The sequence below is a fragment of the Fukomys damarensis genome, unplaced genomic scaffold, assembly GCF_012274545.1.
Source record: "Fukomys damarensis isolate Sample0158 unplaced genomic scaffold, DMR_v1.0_HiC HiC_scaffold_20, whole genome shotgun sequence".
NCBI lineage: Eukaryota > Metazoa > Chordata > Mammalia > Rodentia > Bathyergidae > Fukomys > Fukomys damarensis.
The window spans coordinates 2,175,994-2,189,674 of NW_022900932.1; the positions used below are offsets into that span (position 1 = coordinate 2,175,994).

At 56.0% G+C, this 13,681-nt stretch overlaps 3 protein-coding genes across 5 annotated transcripts in view; 1 reads left to right on the forward strand and 2 right to left on the reverse strand.

The window, feature by feature from the left end:
- The window catches only part of Wdr46 (WD repeat domain 46), a 9,084-nt gene extending 4,521 nt beyond the window's left edge, over positions 1–4,563 (reverse strand). The window contains exons 1-10 of one of the 2 annotated variants that reach the window (XM_010605274.3): positions 4,437–4,563; positions 4,133–4,360; positions 3,946–4,026; positions 3,701–3,813; positions 3,510–3,597; positions 3,198–3,259; positions 2,523–2,627; positions 2,249–2,399; positions 2,014–2,149; positions 1,590–1,689 (exon numbers count right to left, since the gene is read on the reverse strand). In XM_010605274.3, coding sequence (XP_010603576.1) covers positions 1,590–1,689; positions 2,014–2,149; positions 2,249–2,399; positions 2,523–2,627; positions 3,198–3,259; positions 3,510–3,597; positions 3,701–3,813; positions 3,946–4,026; positions 4,133–4,360; positions 4,437–4,505 — 1,133 coding nt within the window. In that variant the 5' untranslated portion in view covers positions 4,506–4,563. Of the gene's footprint in view, positions 1–1,589; positions 1,690–2,013; positions 2,150–2,248; positions 2,424–2,522; positions 2,628–3,197; positions 3,260–3,509; positions 3,598–3,700; positions 3,814–3,945; positions 4,027–4,132; positions 4,361–4,436 lie in introns of both variants that reach the window. The other variant, XM_010605273.3, reaches the window with a different exon arrangement.
- A 320-nt stretch (positions 4,564–4,883) lies between these two features.
- On the forward strand, positions 4,884–6,127 carry Pfdn6 (prefoldin subunit 6). The gene is made up of 4 exons (XM_010605275.2): positions 4,884–5,218; positions 5,448–5,518; positions 5,600–5,724; positions 5,928–6,127. Exons 1-4 carry the CDS (start codon positions 5,155–5,157, stop codon positions 6,055–6,057), a joined length of 390 nt encoding a protein of 129 aa, XP_010603577.1. The 5' UTR covers positions 4,884–5,154; the 3' UTR covers positions 6,058–6,127.
- A 1,529-nt stretch (positions 6,128–7,656) lies between these two features.
- On the reverse strand, positions 7,657–13,257 carry Rgl2 (ral guanine nucleotide dissociation stimulator like 2). Of its 2 annotated transcripts, XM_010605277.3 has the most exons (17): positions 12,971–13,257; positions 12,792–12,875; positions 12,217–12,395; positions 12,081–12,131; positions 11,701–11,995; positions 11,192–11,443; positions 11,006–11,109; positions 10,806–10,890; positions 10,662–10,718; positions 10,410–10,484; positions 9,607–9,639; positions 9,378–9,499; positions 9,201–9,296; positions 9,014–9,125; positions 8,642–8,935; positions 8,197–8,311; positions 7,657–8,103 (listed from the first exon to the last, which is right to left on the reverse strand). In XM_010605277.3, exons 2-17 carry the CDS (start codon positions 12,792–12,794, stop codon positions 7,892–7,894), a joined length of 2,085 nt encoding a protein of 694 aa, XP_010603579.1. In that variant the 5' UTR covers positions 12,795–12,875; positions 12,971–13,257; the 3' UTR covers positions 7,657–7,891. The 2 variants fall into 2 exon arrangements, with proteins under 2 accessions (XP_010603579.1, XP_010603578.1); XM_010605276.2 differs by lacking the exons at positions 10,410–10,484; positions 12,971–13,257 and having other exon boundaries at positions 12,792–12,866.
- Positions 13,258–13,681: the final 424 nt, after the last annotated feature.

Genomic DNA, 13,681 nt, shown 5'->3' on the forward strand with positions numbered 1-13,681 from the left:
TTTGAAACTGGGTCACACTGTGTAGCCCAGGCTGACCTTGAACTCACAGCGATCCTCCTGCCTCAGCCTCCTGAGTGCTGGGATGACAGGTGTGCGCTCCCACTCCCAGTGAGAAAGGAGAGACTTTGGGAATGAAGTGACACATTAAGTCTGCGACGGCAACTGAGTAAAATCGAAGTGCACCATCGGGCCAAGCGCTCTCGCCAGCCACATCCCACACAGCAGGGCAGCGCCGAGCAGCTCAGCGGAGCCCAGCCCACCGCAGGTGCCCTGCCAGTGCCCGCAGGATGAAAAGATTCAGAAGGAACAGACTCCCAGGAGAAGCACACACCTCCAGCTTCGGGGCACCAACTAGATCTGGAGTCAGGATCACATTGTGGGGAGGAGGAGATGCTCACGGCGCTGTCTGCTAGGTGCCCGCTGAAAAGCTCCCTGTGCCATCCCATCCCTCACTCTCCCAGCTTCTTTGGAGGCTTTACATGGAGGCAGGACGTCGCCAACTGCTGGCCACGGCCACCTCCAGCCCATCATCTATTTCTACACAGGTCCCAAGGAAAGAATGGCTTCCACTTTCTGTGATTAAAGAATCAGAAGAAGCCAGGTGTGAGGGCCGGGGGTTTAGCTCGGTGGTGCCACTGCCTACCTCACCAGTGCAAGGTCCCGCATTCGATCCCCGGTACCAAAAAAAAAAAAAAAAAAAAAAAAAAAAAAAACGGGGGGGGGGGACAAAAAAAAAAAAAAAAAAAAAAAAAAAAAAAAGCCAGGTGTGGTGGCACAGGCCTATAATCCCAGCACCCAGAAGGCTGAGGCAGGAGGATCGCCACAGCTTTGAGGCCAGTGTAATTTGACACATATAAAAATCATATGAATTTAAAGTTTTATTTGAATCCAGCTACACTCACTCATTCACTTCTCTATGGCTTCTGCCCTATGAGACCACAGACAAAGCTCACAACTGAGACTACAGGTGACACCTGACAATGTGGTACACTGCAAGTCTCGGAGACACATTCTGGACACCTCACACACCACTTGTCTTATCTCCCACCTGTAAAAGACATCGCCAAAGATGCATTAACAAACAAACACTCACAAATAAGTTTGATGAACTGGGAGACTAGCCTTGAACTTCAATTACACAAAATGGTATTCTCAGTAAGGGGAAATCAATTCTTCCCACTTAGTGGACCTGTATTAGAAAAGTATCATACTTCATTATATCTTTAAATTTCATTGCTTAAACCAGATGTGACACACACCTATAATCTCGGCACCCCAGAGGCTGAGGCAGGAGGATCACAGCAAGTTCAAGGACAGCCTGGGCTATACGGTGAGTTCAAAACCAACCTGGACTACTCTCAAAACAACAAAAAAGTTTCACTGTTTAAAAATCTGGGATAACTGTTTTTTATCTTGCTATTTAAGGCCCTACATAATACTTTTGATTTTTCTCTAGCTCTGTGGAGAAATAGTTTACTGATTCTGAACTAGACTCATGTCCCTGTTCTCAGGATCAGGACACCCGATAGGAACGGGCACCAGGTTGCAGGGCCTGGGCTCCTAAGTCTCACCCCAATCAAGTGACTTACGTGCCTGTAGAATCCACTGCCACAGCCTGAAGACCACCACGGTGACAGAGAATCTTTACCAGTGGTTCCTGCACAGATGGACTCCATAAAGAGACCGTACCTGGAAGTTAGAGGTAAACAAGAGAAGTAAACCCCACCCTGAGATGATTCGAGTTGGGGAAGGTGGGGACTCAAGACCAAGAAGCAATAAGGCAGAGAAGTGAAAGGGTAACTTTAAGGGACTCATGAAGTACAAGTACAGAACGGAAGTGGGATAAGAAGGTAGGAATCCAACCAAGCAAGGCGCTAGGTGTGGGGGCATAAGCACACAGTCCCCACTACTCAGCGGGCTGAGGCAGGAAGATCACTCGAATCCAGGAGCTCGAGGTCAGCCTAGGGAACAGAGAAATCCGGCCTCAGAAAAAAAGCTGAGCCACAGACTGACCGTTGCTGTGTCCAAGGTGGATGACGGCGTTGTATGGGTTCTGAGCCATGACATTGAGGCGCCCGGCCCGTGCATTCAGAGCTGCCACGATCTTCCCCACAGACACGTCCAGGTAGGTCAGGAACCCTGTCTCTGACTGAGAGGGCAGGAGAGTATCACTGTCCCGAATGCCGTCCGTGTTCCCCCTTCTGAGGTCCCTGGGGAGAAAGATCTTCCCAACGGCTCCACAACTCACAGCCGTGGCCAGAAGGAAGTGAAAGGGCAGGAACTCAAGCCGCGTTACTCGGTCACAGCGCCGGATGCAGTGGAGCTCTATGCCTTGGTTGTCGTAGATGCGAAGCCAGCGGTTCTGAGCCACGGCAAGCAGTGCCTCTGAGTGGAGAAACCTGGGGAAGCGGTGGCTCGGTGGACTATGGGTCCCGGGTGGTCCAATCAGGAAAGGCCGGTGTCACTCACACTCACACACACATACACACACCCTGCCGACCACCATCAGAGAGGGCCCTCACCGGATGTCCCGCACGGCCTCCATGACATTGATCTCACACATTAGCTTCTTTGTCACCCAGTCGAGGGCAGCCACATGACCCCGACGCCCTCCAAAAGCCAGATGTCTGTTGGAGGAAGACAGGTGTCAGGCAGGTAACGCCCGGACTCGGATCCACACAAGCTCCTCTCCAGGTGGCAGGAGATGTGCTGCTGTCCATGTGCCTCATCAACAACCCAAATACACAGGACAGCCAAGAGCAGGGCTGGCACAGCTGAGGAAACAGGGCCAGCTCTCAGTTCAGAGATTACTGGAGCAGGGCATGGGGGCTTAAGCCTGTAAGCCTGTTACTCTGGGAGGCTGAGACAGGAGCACTGCAATTCTAGCCCACACTGGGCAACTTCACAACTTAGCCAGACCCTGTCTCAAAATTTAAAAATTAAAAAAGAGCTGGGGATATAACTCAGTGTGAAGGCCTTGGGCTCACTTCCCAGCACCATGAAAAAAGAAAAGGAAAGAAATTAAAAAGGAAAGCGTGGGGAAAAAAAAAGAGAAGAAAAAAAGAAAAAAACATAAAAGTAAGAAAGAAAAGACAAAAGAGTCACTGGAGGATGGGGTGCATCTTGGTGGCAGAGCTCATGCTCAGTAAAGACGCAGAGCGCAATCCCTAAACAGAGTCACAGGAATCCCACCTTACCTCCCAGTTCGAGAGTAGTTCAACCTGTAGGGTCCGAACTGCCGCAGATTCAAGTCAAAGTGCTGGGAAAGGAAAAGTGTTAAAATCAAGACAGAGGGCTGGGGGCTTGGCTCAGTGGTTCTCTCGCATGACTCACAAGCGCAAGGGTCAGAGTTTGATCCCCAGTACCAAAAAAAAAAAATATATATATATATATTGAAAAAAAAAATCAAGACAGAATAGGCTTCCCTCAGTAGCTCCCGCTGAGTCCCCACTGCTCTCTTGCCCAGCGCCACCAATGAACCCGCCAGCACTTTCGCTCCTCAGCCTCACCTTGGCTGCACTAGCAATGTCCACAGCCTCCACGATGTCAGCCTGGCGGATCGTGGCTGTGTCCTCCCCATCCTCCCCTTCCAGAAACCTGAAAGGGAGTCAGGACTGCAGTGGTTTCCCACCATCAAGTGCGCATGGCAACATAAAAAGGTGTCCTGTAAAGCAGAAGCTGGGGCTGGGGTTCCACTCACCCAGGTTCCTCGGCAAGCAGCAGCTCAGAACGAGCAGCTTTGGCGCTTATCTCTTCTTCTACCCTTTCGGCAACCTCAAGCTTGCTTCGGGTTTTAGGCAGAGAATGCGGCAGCTATAATGTTGGTGAGGAAGGAGAACCAAAGAATTTGTACGGCCACAGGAGAGCCACTTGGGCAGCCTCCATCCAACTCAACCAAGGCTCCACCTATCCCCACCCTGTCCCCGCGGTCTTGCCGGTCCTCACCTCTTTGGATCGGTCAATCCGACAGAACTTCCGGGCCACCTCTTCGGGCACGGGGGCGGGGCCTGGGAAAGGGTCCTGGAACTGAGGCAGGGGAGACAATCAGCAGCTAGGCTCCGGTCGACCCCAAACCTTCTACTCTCCTGGCACAAGGCTACCTGCCCTGCCACCCAATCGGGCCCCAGATCACCCCAGACAAGCTCCGCTGGGGCCCCGGCTTTTTCTCTCCTCCGGGCTGCTTCTGTTCTTGGGACTTCCTTGGAAACTGGGATTTCTTGGAGAGCCAAGACTTCTTTGAGCTGTGAGAGTTCTTCTGCCTGTGGCGGCCGAGCTCCAGATTCTTCCTTTTGCGAGGGGGCCCAGGAGAGGCCCCGGCAGCGGTAGGAGCGGTCTCTTCCTCCCAGTATCTCCGCGGTTTCTACGGATCAAAAGCTCTGTTACTCCGCACCCCGACCCCACAGCTAAAACCTTCCCATCCCATTCAGGGCCTCTACCTTCCGCTTGGCCTGAGGTTTGTTCTTTTTGGACTGGGGACCCCTGCCCGGCCTAGGGACTGTCTCCATCTAGACGAGCAGAACAACGACCCACGTGCAAAAAACTCTCAGCTGTCCCCCCCCCGAGTCAGCTTGGAAACTTCCGGAAGTCGTCTGGCTTTCACCCAATCAACGCCATACCAGGTCTGAAGCCTTCCTGGTGCCATCTTGACTGAGGGCATGCTCTCCTTTGAGGGTCGTGACAGGCTCTCTCTAGCAGAGCTTAAGCCAGAATAATGGAAAAAAGTCAAATCGGAAGCCAAGGTCCAAATAAGAGTGAATTTTCTTTTTTCTGAATTAGCTCTCTCATTTTGCCTAAAACCTAAGCAGAACGCCATTCATTAAACATGTAAGAACTACATTTCCCAAAATGTATCCGAAGGCACTTCCGGCGCCATCTTTTCCCAGAATTCCTTGTTTACTTCCGGGTTTATTAATACTGAAGAGAACGTGAGTAGGTTAGAATTTTTGTTGAAAAGGTTCGCGGTCTCGGTTTGTCCTCTGCTCCAGAGACCAATGTAGAGTTGATATCCAGGACGAGGAAAGACTGCGGTGCCCGGAGGAGCTGCCTCTCCAGAGTGCTGTCAGTTTCGCAGGCCGGACCATAGAGGTGAGCCAGAATATCTTCCAGCGCCTGAGACCCCGCGCCCACTCCGCCCCGCAGGCTTTCATCCTCGCCATGGCTGAACTGATCCAAAAGAAGCTTCAGGGAGAAGTGGAGAAGTATCAACAGCTGCAGAAGGGTAAGGGAACGGGGTCGGTGTGGCCTCGCCCCGACGCGCTCACCACCCAGAGCTGTATCAAGATGGGCTTTACCGTCCCCTGCGGCCCTCGCGTCCGGCTGCTTCCCCTTCCAGTTTTCCTCCCTGCCCGTGCATCCCATCCTTGTCCGCTTCCTCACATCCATTTTCTTCCCAGTCGGGTCGGGGGCATATTGGATGTTCCCACTCAGAGCTTCCCTCCCACCCTCAGACCTGAGTAAATCCATGTCCGGCAGGCAGAAGCTTGAGGCACAGCTAACGGAAAATAATATCGTGAAGGAGGTGAGGGACTGGGATCTGGGGCGCGGGGCTGGGCTGGTACCAGCCTCGGCTGTGGTCATATTTGTCCCACCCCTCCGTCAGGAACTGGCCCTGCTGGACGGGTCCAACGTGGTCTTTAAACTGCTGGGCCCCGTGCTGGTCAAACAGGAGCTGGGGGAGGCTCGGGCCACAGTAGGGAAGAGGCTGGACTACATCACAGCCGAAATGTAAGTCCGCTCCACCACCCCGGCGCGGCTAAGTCCTAGAGTAGAAGTTGGAACAACCTCGTCCAGTTCCCCCAACTCCTTCCCTTGGAATCCACCCTTCTCCCTCTGGATCTCAGGTTTCCCACCCGTCTCCTGCCCCCGGCACCCTCAGCGCTAAGCCCCTTAACTTCCCTTCTGCTGCTTTGTTTCTTGCGTCTCCTCAGTAAGCGATATGAATCCCAGCTCCGCGACCTGGAGCGGCAGTCAGAGCAGCAGAGGGAGACCCTTGCTCAGCTGCAGCAGGAGTTCCGGAGGGCCCAGGCTGCCAAGGCAGGGGCTCCTGGGGAGGCCTGACCCCACCCTGGGGAGGGGATGAGGCAGCTCCTGGGTCTGTACGGTGGTGGGTAATAAAATGTGAAAGTGGCGGGCTGTTTTGTGGCTGGCCGCGTCCGTCGTTCACCCGGCCCTTCCACATACACTGCACAGCACTGGCTCAGGTCCGCACTCTTGTGATTAGGACCTTTTAAGTTCTTAGGTGTGTATAGCAGATAAATTGCATTCATTGTAGGAGCTGATACTCAGTTCTTTTTGCTTCCCCTCCCCTTGAGTCTTTTCTTGAAACTAAAGCCTGAAATCTCCTCAAACCTGCTTCTTTCTACATGTATAGCCCCGTACCTTCCCTTATCTTGGTCGTTGTGACACTTTAAGAAGCATGAGGACATTTGCCATGTTACGGTTAGGAAGGTTGCTTGAAAGAATTTACAGTTCTCGGGCTGGGGATTTAGCTCAGCGGTTCCATGGCCTGCCTCACAAGTGAAAGGACCCGAGTTCGATCCCAGGTACCACAAAAAAAAAAAAAAAAAAAAAAAAAAAAAAAAAAAAAGACAAAGACCTTTAAAGAATTTACAGTTCTCTAACCCGAGACCCCGAGATGCAATGTGGTATTCTCCTTGCTGTGGATACTTGTCAGCTTCCAGATAGTCCTGGCATCTCTTTTAGTTTTTTGAGACAGGTTGTCTTTGTATTGCAAACTGGCCTTGAACTCAGTATGGACCCTAGGCTGACCTCCAATTTGAAGTGATCCTCCTGCCTCAGCCTCCTGAGTACTAAGGCTACAGACATGTGCTTCCATGCCTAGATTCCTTCAGTTCTTTTCAGCCTGTCTTCCTAAAATTTGCTTTAATATCTTTTTTTTTTTTAACCAGGGATGGAACTCAGGATCTTGTAAGGCAGGTGCAGCGTTACTGAGCTAAATCCCCAACCCTGCTTGAATATAGCTTAACATGACTTAAAATCCTCACAGAATTTATGTATGTTCTCCACAAAGTCATTCTATTTTTTGAGACAGGGTGATATTCTGTAGTTAAGGCTGGCCTTGAACTCACTGTGTAGTCTAGGCTGGCCTCAAACTCACAGCAATCCTCCTGCCTCAGCTTCCCAAGTGCTAGGACTACAAGCATGGGCTACCATGCCCAGCATTTCTTTGTCCTAAAATTCTTACATTTCTGCACAGAGCAGTTCTTCAGACTGATCGCTTTAGTTTGATGACTACTGCTTCACAAAGGTAACAAGTCTAGAGAAAACTTAAAAATAAGTAGACCAGAGGTGAGGAGGTTACTGGAGGGGAGTAACAGTTCTAAGGAAATCGTTTACCTTTTTACCCGCACCTTTCGGCCCCTCATGCAAGTAGAAAATATTGTACCCCATGGCTTCAGCATCCAGCTACATCCCTGCCCCTGTTCCCAGCAGCCAGTTCAGCCACGCTGCAAGGACAAGGGAGCAGGACTCAGGTAGTGTTTTGTTTTATTTCCTTAGTGTTGTCACAGTGACAGGAACCTCCCCGGAGTGGGACAGGAACTCCCCTCAGAACCTACTTACTGCCCTTCCTCTGCCCTGGGGCTCAGCACCTCGAGGCCTTCCCATGGCCCTTCACATGCCAGGGTGTGCCAGGACCCAGAAACTGGAGTCCACCCAGCACGTGACTCACGAGAAGTGGGAAGCTGTCTGCAGGTACCCAACCTGGTTACAAGATTACCAGCTCCCCAGTGTCCGGTAAACTAGTGGCACTTCACTGCCCCAGGGTGGCTGATTCCTTGTAGGGTTTCTGTCCCAGTGTGATGTAGCGGCCACCACTCAGGATGGCCATCCACATCTGGTATGAGAAAGCACCATGACCGATAGGCCTTCCTCAGAACAGTGCCCGAGCAATCTTCCTCCCTGTGGCCTTGATCCTGGGGAAGGAGCCCCCTCCTCCCTCCCTCGGGGGGATTCGTGAGGCTGAGGCACCGCTGGCAGAGCCCTGTGTGACAGGTGAAGGCCTTCGCCGCTGCCTCAGGAGGAAATCATGGGATGCGCCATCCATGGCATAGAAGACATTGGCTGAGGGCGGGATAGTCAGCTCTGTGAGGTGAGAGGAGAGCGCCACACACAGTCACTGCACTGCCCCCACGGCCAGGCACCACCCCCAGTCCGCCTTCCCTCCTGGCTTCTGACCTCGCTCCCCTGGTAGCAGCTGTACCAGCTCAAACTCTGAAGACACTGCAGAATCCCGGTTGTTTTTCTTAAGGACACGACTGATAACACTGGGAGCTTTGTCCTGGCTTGTCACCTAGAACCGGAGACCAGAAGAGCAGGACATCGGCCACTATGACCTCTGCTTCCATCCTGCCAACCTCAGCCACCTGCCCAGTGGAGACAAGTTACCCATGGCCAGTGCTGTGGAAGGAGCAGGAAACCCCATCGGGGCTCCCCGTACCCGCTAAGCCAGCCCACAGAGTGCCCACAAAACGGCTGATTCTCTGCTGTTGGTTCTAACAATCTTACAGGGTCCCCAAAAGTTCAAGGCACAGCTGCTAATGCAAAGCAGCCATCCAAATAAAACATAAGCCCCAGGCAGTGGCTGCACTTGAACTGGAATCCACTGCACTCCGGCCCTCACCAAGATGCTCTTGTAGACACTGCCGTCCTCCCCCAGCTCCATCTGCACTCGGATGATTCGGCAGTCAGAGGCCCCTGGCACAGACGCCCCCGCCCCATGCCCAGGCCCCCCAGAGGCCCCTTCGCCTGTGCCCCCACTCAGCGGGGAGCCACAGGAGGCCGAGCGGCGGTGACCTCGGTGACACCTAGGGGAGGAGGCTGGGGGGGACAGGAGGCGGGGGTCGGCCGGACTTCGCTGGGAAGGACCGCCCTCCAGGGCGGAGTCCAGGGACGAGACGGACGGCCACTTCACGTGCTGCAGAGCAAAGCGGGAGGCATGAGGGTGGGAAGTGAGGAACAGACCATGAGGCCGAAGGTCAACGGCCAAGCTCACCTGGGCCAGCCGGGTCAGCAGAGGAGCAGCGGTCCCGGATACCTCCTCTCCCCGCGCGCTGGGCTGGTCCCAGGATACCAGGTGGGAGGGGCCGCCCACCGAGCTGAGAACCCTGGAGAAGCGGGGGTGGGGGGTCTCAGAGGCTGAGCGGCAGGCACCAAGAGACCAGCCCCGGCCACAGACTCACTCTGTCCACTGCGAGATGACAAGGGTTGGCCGGAGTGCCCGAAGGGCTGGAGAGTCACTGATATCAGGTGGCTCCACCTCACAGGACACGCGGTGACTGGGAGGGCAGAGGACAGCGGTCAGGACACATGCACCCCTTCAGCACCCTGAGCCCCGACCTCGTCGTGCAGCCAGGCACCTCTGAGCCTCGGTCAGTGGCCGGAGCCCCCGGAGCCACTGCTGGATGTCAGGGTCAGGTTGGAGGTCATAGCCACGACATCCATTCTGGAGCCTCCGCAACTCAGCGAGGACAGCAAATTCCTGGGAAGGAGCCCTCAAACTGCAGGAGCCACGATTCAGGAACCCCCAGCCTTCCCACGCTCCCCTCCTTGGGACCCACTCCGGATGCCCAGCACCCTGCCTCTCACCTTCCTCCGCTTTTCAAAGTTGATGTAGCCATTCTGCAAGGACAGCGGGAAGGGAATGAAGTCCCAACCCCAGCTTCGGGGAGCCCACACCCCTCCTGGGTGGCACCCAACTCCAAAACTCTGTCCCTCCAACACCTCCCCCTTGCCTACACTTCTCTATTCGATCCTGTAAATGAGGGTCTTGGGTAGAAGGATTTTTTTTCTTTTTTTGGAATGGGGATTGAACTCAGATCCTTGCACTTGAGAGGCAGGCGGCTGAAAGATTGAGCTAAATCGCTGGCCCAGAATTTGCTTTTTGGGTGAGGCTGCTGCCTCTAGGGATCTAACCCAGGCCCTTTCACGGGGTGGGCAGGTGCTCTACCAGAGCCACACCTGGGCCTTTTTTGTTTGTTGTTGTTATTTGGCTTTTGTTGGTTTGGTTTTGTTTTGAGACAAATTCTTGCTATGTGGTCCAGGCTGGCCTTGAACTCACTCTGTAGCCCAGGCTGACCTGGAACTCTCCTTGATCTTCATGCCTCAGCCTCCCAAGAGCTGGGACTATAAGCAACTGCTACGATGCCCAGCTACTATCTGTTTATGTAACAAGCCACCCATGCATACCTTTCATATGAATTCTAAGCGTTTAGCATACATGAATCCATTTCATCTCCATAAAAACAGCAGTAAACTTGATGGCTAGCTTCCCGTTTACAGACCACCATGGGCCAAAGAACCTAAGCAGCTGGCCCCAGTACCAGAACCCAGCAGCCTGGCCCAGGGCCCGGCACGCTCCTGGCCTCTCTTGGAAGCGCACTCACACTGACCTCCAGCTCATCCTTGGAGGCCGCATCCAGCATCACCAGGTCCTTCAGAAAGGTGCCAAGGTAGGGGACCACTCCCTGGGGCAGAGTGAGGCTCAGGGGCTGCCACCAGCCCGAGGGCCTGCATCCTCACGCCTTCCTGCCTGTGGCTGCTGAGAAGCGGTTTCATCCTCCTCCCCACAGTGTCCCCTTTATTGGCCTGCAGCCGCACCCCACACTCTGTCCTCACTACTGCTCGGCCTGCCAGTCACTCACCCCACCCCGGGAGCCGGGCCTTGGAGCCTTCTTGGAGTTGGGCTCCAGATTCGCTTCCTGAGGTGACAGAGCAGAGACAGATGTGGGGCGCACAGGCAGGTTGGGAATCCAGGCAGTTGGGAATCTCAGGGAATGGGGCCTCACCTGCAGGAGGAGCTCCCGGCTCTGGGAATAATTATCCTCCTCGGAGAAAATCTGGCAGAGGTTGGAAAAGACTCTGAGGCTGTCCCTGGAGAGTGAGAAGGGTGGCCCTGAGGACAGGCCTGGCTCGGCCACCCCCTCCCTCACACCACGGTCCTCGGAGGAGCCCCCGCCCACCCGAGCTGGTGGCTTGTCCTCCGCACCTGGCTGCCTCCCCCCAGGCTGCCCGAAGACGGTGGACGGGGCTGGACTGCAGGGCCGACACCACAGCATACACGGAAGAGAAGTTTCGCAGCAGGCGGCACTCCTGTGGACCCGAGAGGAGGCCAAGGGTGAAGGCCCCTGGCCACACCACAGTGCCCCACGGGGCAGCAGCGATTCTCTCTCACCTCTGCCACCCGGATCCACTTCTCCAGGAGCCGGGCCCTCTGCGGAGGTCGGAGCGGCCGTACGGTCACCTCCCCGGCTCCCTCTCCGGTTGAGGTGGCACCCAGGACAGAGCTGACCACTGCCCCTGCCACCTTGTTGAACTGTGTGACAGTAGCTCGAACAGATGGGCAGAGATGGGAATGTCCCGGCCGGTCTCTGTGACCCCACAGTCCCCCCAAGCACTGAGAGGGGACCAGATTGAGGAACAGCTCCTGCAGGGCAGAGAGCAGAGGTTAAAGGTCATAGTCAGGGGAGGCAAGCCCCCCAGTACCAGGGACCTTCGGGCCTCAGGGGGCCAGGGAACCAGAGGGGCACAGGGCTGGAAGGGTTGCAACCAGTGGGAAGGCAGCAGGGCCAAACAGTAGTAGGGTGGGCAAGGAGCCAGGTCAAGAGGGGCTGGGAGCCAGGAGAAGGGTCTGGACTCAAGGAGAAGCTGGTAAAGGGGTGGGGTCAAAGGTCAGGGTCTCACCGCATCTAGCAGGGTCAGCTGTTCAGCCAAGTGGTCAGCGAGGAACACCAGGACATCCGTGGGGTCAGCAGGGGGGTCGCCGGGGAGGGCCGGGGGCTTAGGAAAGTCGGGGGCCTGGGGGTCCACCCGGGACCGGAGGTTGCGGATGAGGTCAGCACCGCACCCCCCAACACCCGCCCCTGCGTACCCTGTCCGAAGCAAGAAGCTCTCGAGCCGGTCAAGCTGACCCTTGACCTCAGAGCCAAAATCCTCAGGGTGAGAGGCCAGCCAGGTGGACAGGACAGAGATGGCGACCCTGGGAGGAGGGAATCGCCACGGGTCAGAGGCCTCACCGTGGCCTCGGCCGAGGGGATGGAGGCGGAGGAGCAGGGGCCACTCACCCTGTCGTCCTCTCCAGCTCGTCCACGGAAAGGTGCTCGAGGCGTTCCAGCCTGGGGATGGACGGAGGGAGCTCGTCTCGGCCTCCCTTCCACTGGGGCCCAGAGCCCTCCACAAGCCTGTTCCCATGCCCCTGACCTGTCAGCCACAAGCCCAAGCAGGGTGGGTGTGGATGTGAAGGCCCGGTGCGTGGCCAGGAAGGTGGACATGAAGGCCTCGTCGGTCTCCAGCATCCGGGCATCCAGAAGGTGTCTGACCAAGGCCTCCAAACTGCCAGCCCGGAGCCGTCGAGAGGAGCGTGGGGGCGGCATGGGGGCCTGAAGAACAGACTTGTCACTAACCCCTCGGCCCCACCCCGGGTATCTGGGTACAATCCCAGACCTAGGCTTTGATGCTGGCTTCTGCTGAGATGAACTGGTGACAGGACTCGGCCTATTACATAGCAGAGTCCTGAACTCTGGGCCTCCAGCCCAAGGCTCTGGCCAGAAAATCAGACACAGGAAGGGAGCGTTGAAGCATCCAAGGTGAGAGGTTGCTGGGCGTGGAAATCCCAGCACTCAGGAAGCTGAGGCAGGAGGATTTCCATGAGTTTGAGGCCAGCCTGGGCTACACAGAGAGTTCAAGGCCAGGCTGAACTTCATAGTGAGACCCTGTCTCAAAAAGCAAAACAAAACCAAAACCCCCGAAGTGAAAAGTCAAAGTCATGATCTCACCATGGGATCACGAGGCTGATATTGGCGGCTGGTGACAGTAAAGATGGCACCATCCTCCTCCTCATCCCAGACAGACACAGAGGCCTGAGGAGCAAGGAAGGGGAAGTCAGACAGTCCCACACCACCCCCACTGTCCCCATCCCCAACCCCAGGCCCGCTCCTCCCTCCGAAGCCCTCACCTGGGATAACGGGGGACAGTACCAGCGAGTGCGGGGGGTGGGTGGGGCCGGTGACCCCAGGTCTCCCCCTCTGGGGCCCAGACAGCCCCCCCAAAGCCGTCTCAAGACCCGTTGAAGTAGAGAGGGTTGCAGTGGGAGGGGGGATGGAGTAGAGAAACCCTGACCCTGGAGACCCCCGAAGCCGCTTTCCCCCAGAGCTGAGCCCACACAGCCGGGAAGCGGGGTGCAGAGAGGTTGGCGATAGAGGAAAACCAGAGGCGGGACCTTGCGAAGCCGAGACTTCAGGCGCAGGCACAGTCACAGTCACATGCCCCGCCCTCCCCCGCACCCGGCCGCGGAAGAGTCAGACCGCCCTTCGGGTCCCTTTCCCCAGGTCCACTGCGTCGGCCCCGAGGACCCCCCCCCGGAGGTGGCAGCTCCAATTCCAGTATGGGAAGGAGAAGGGGAAGTGGGGATGATGGGGGCGCTGGTGTTAAGACTCAGAGTCACGTGGCCCTGGCCCCTCCCTCGACCGATCCCGAAAAACCAGCCCTGCCAGTCCCCCTGCCTTCACCCAGGGTCCCGATCCAAGAGCTCAGGGCCCCTGGGCGTCAGTTCTCTCTTCTGGCCCCTCCTCGGGTCCCAGAGCCTGGCCTCTACCATTAGTCCCCAAGGAACCCAAATGAGGACGCTACCCCGCCGGCCCGAACTCCGGGCCCGGAACTTGGGCTT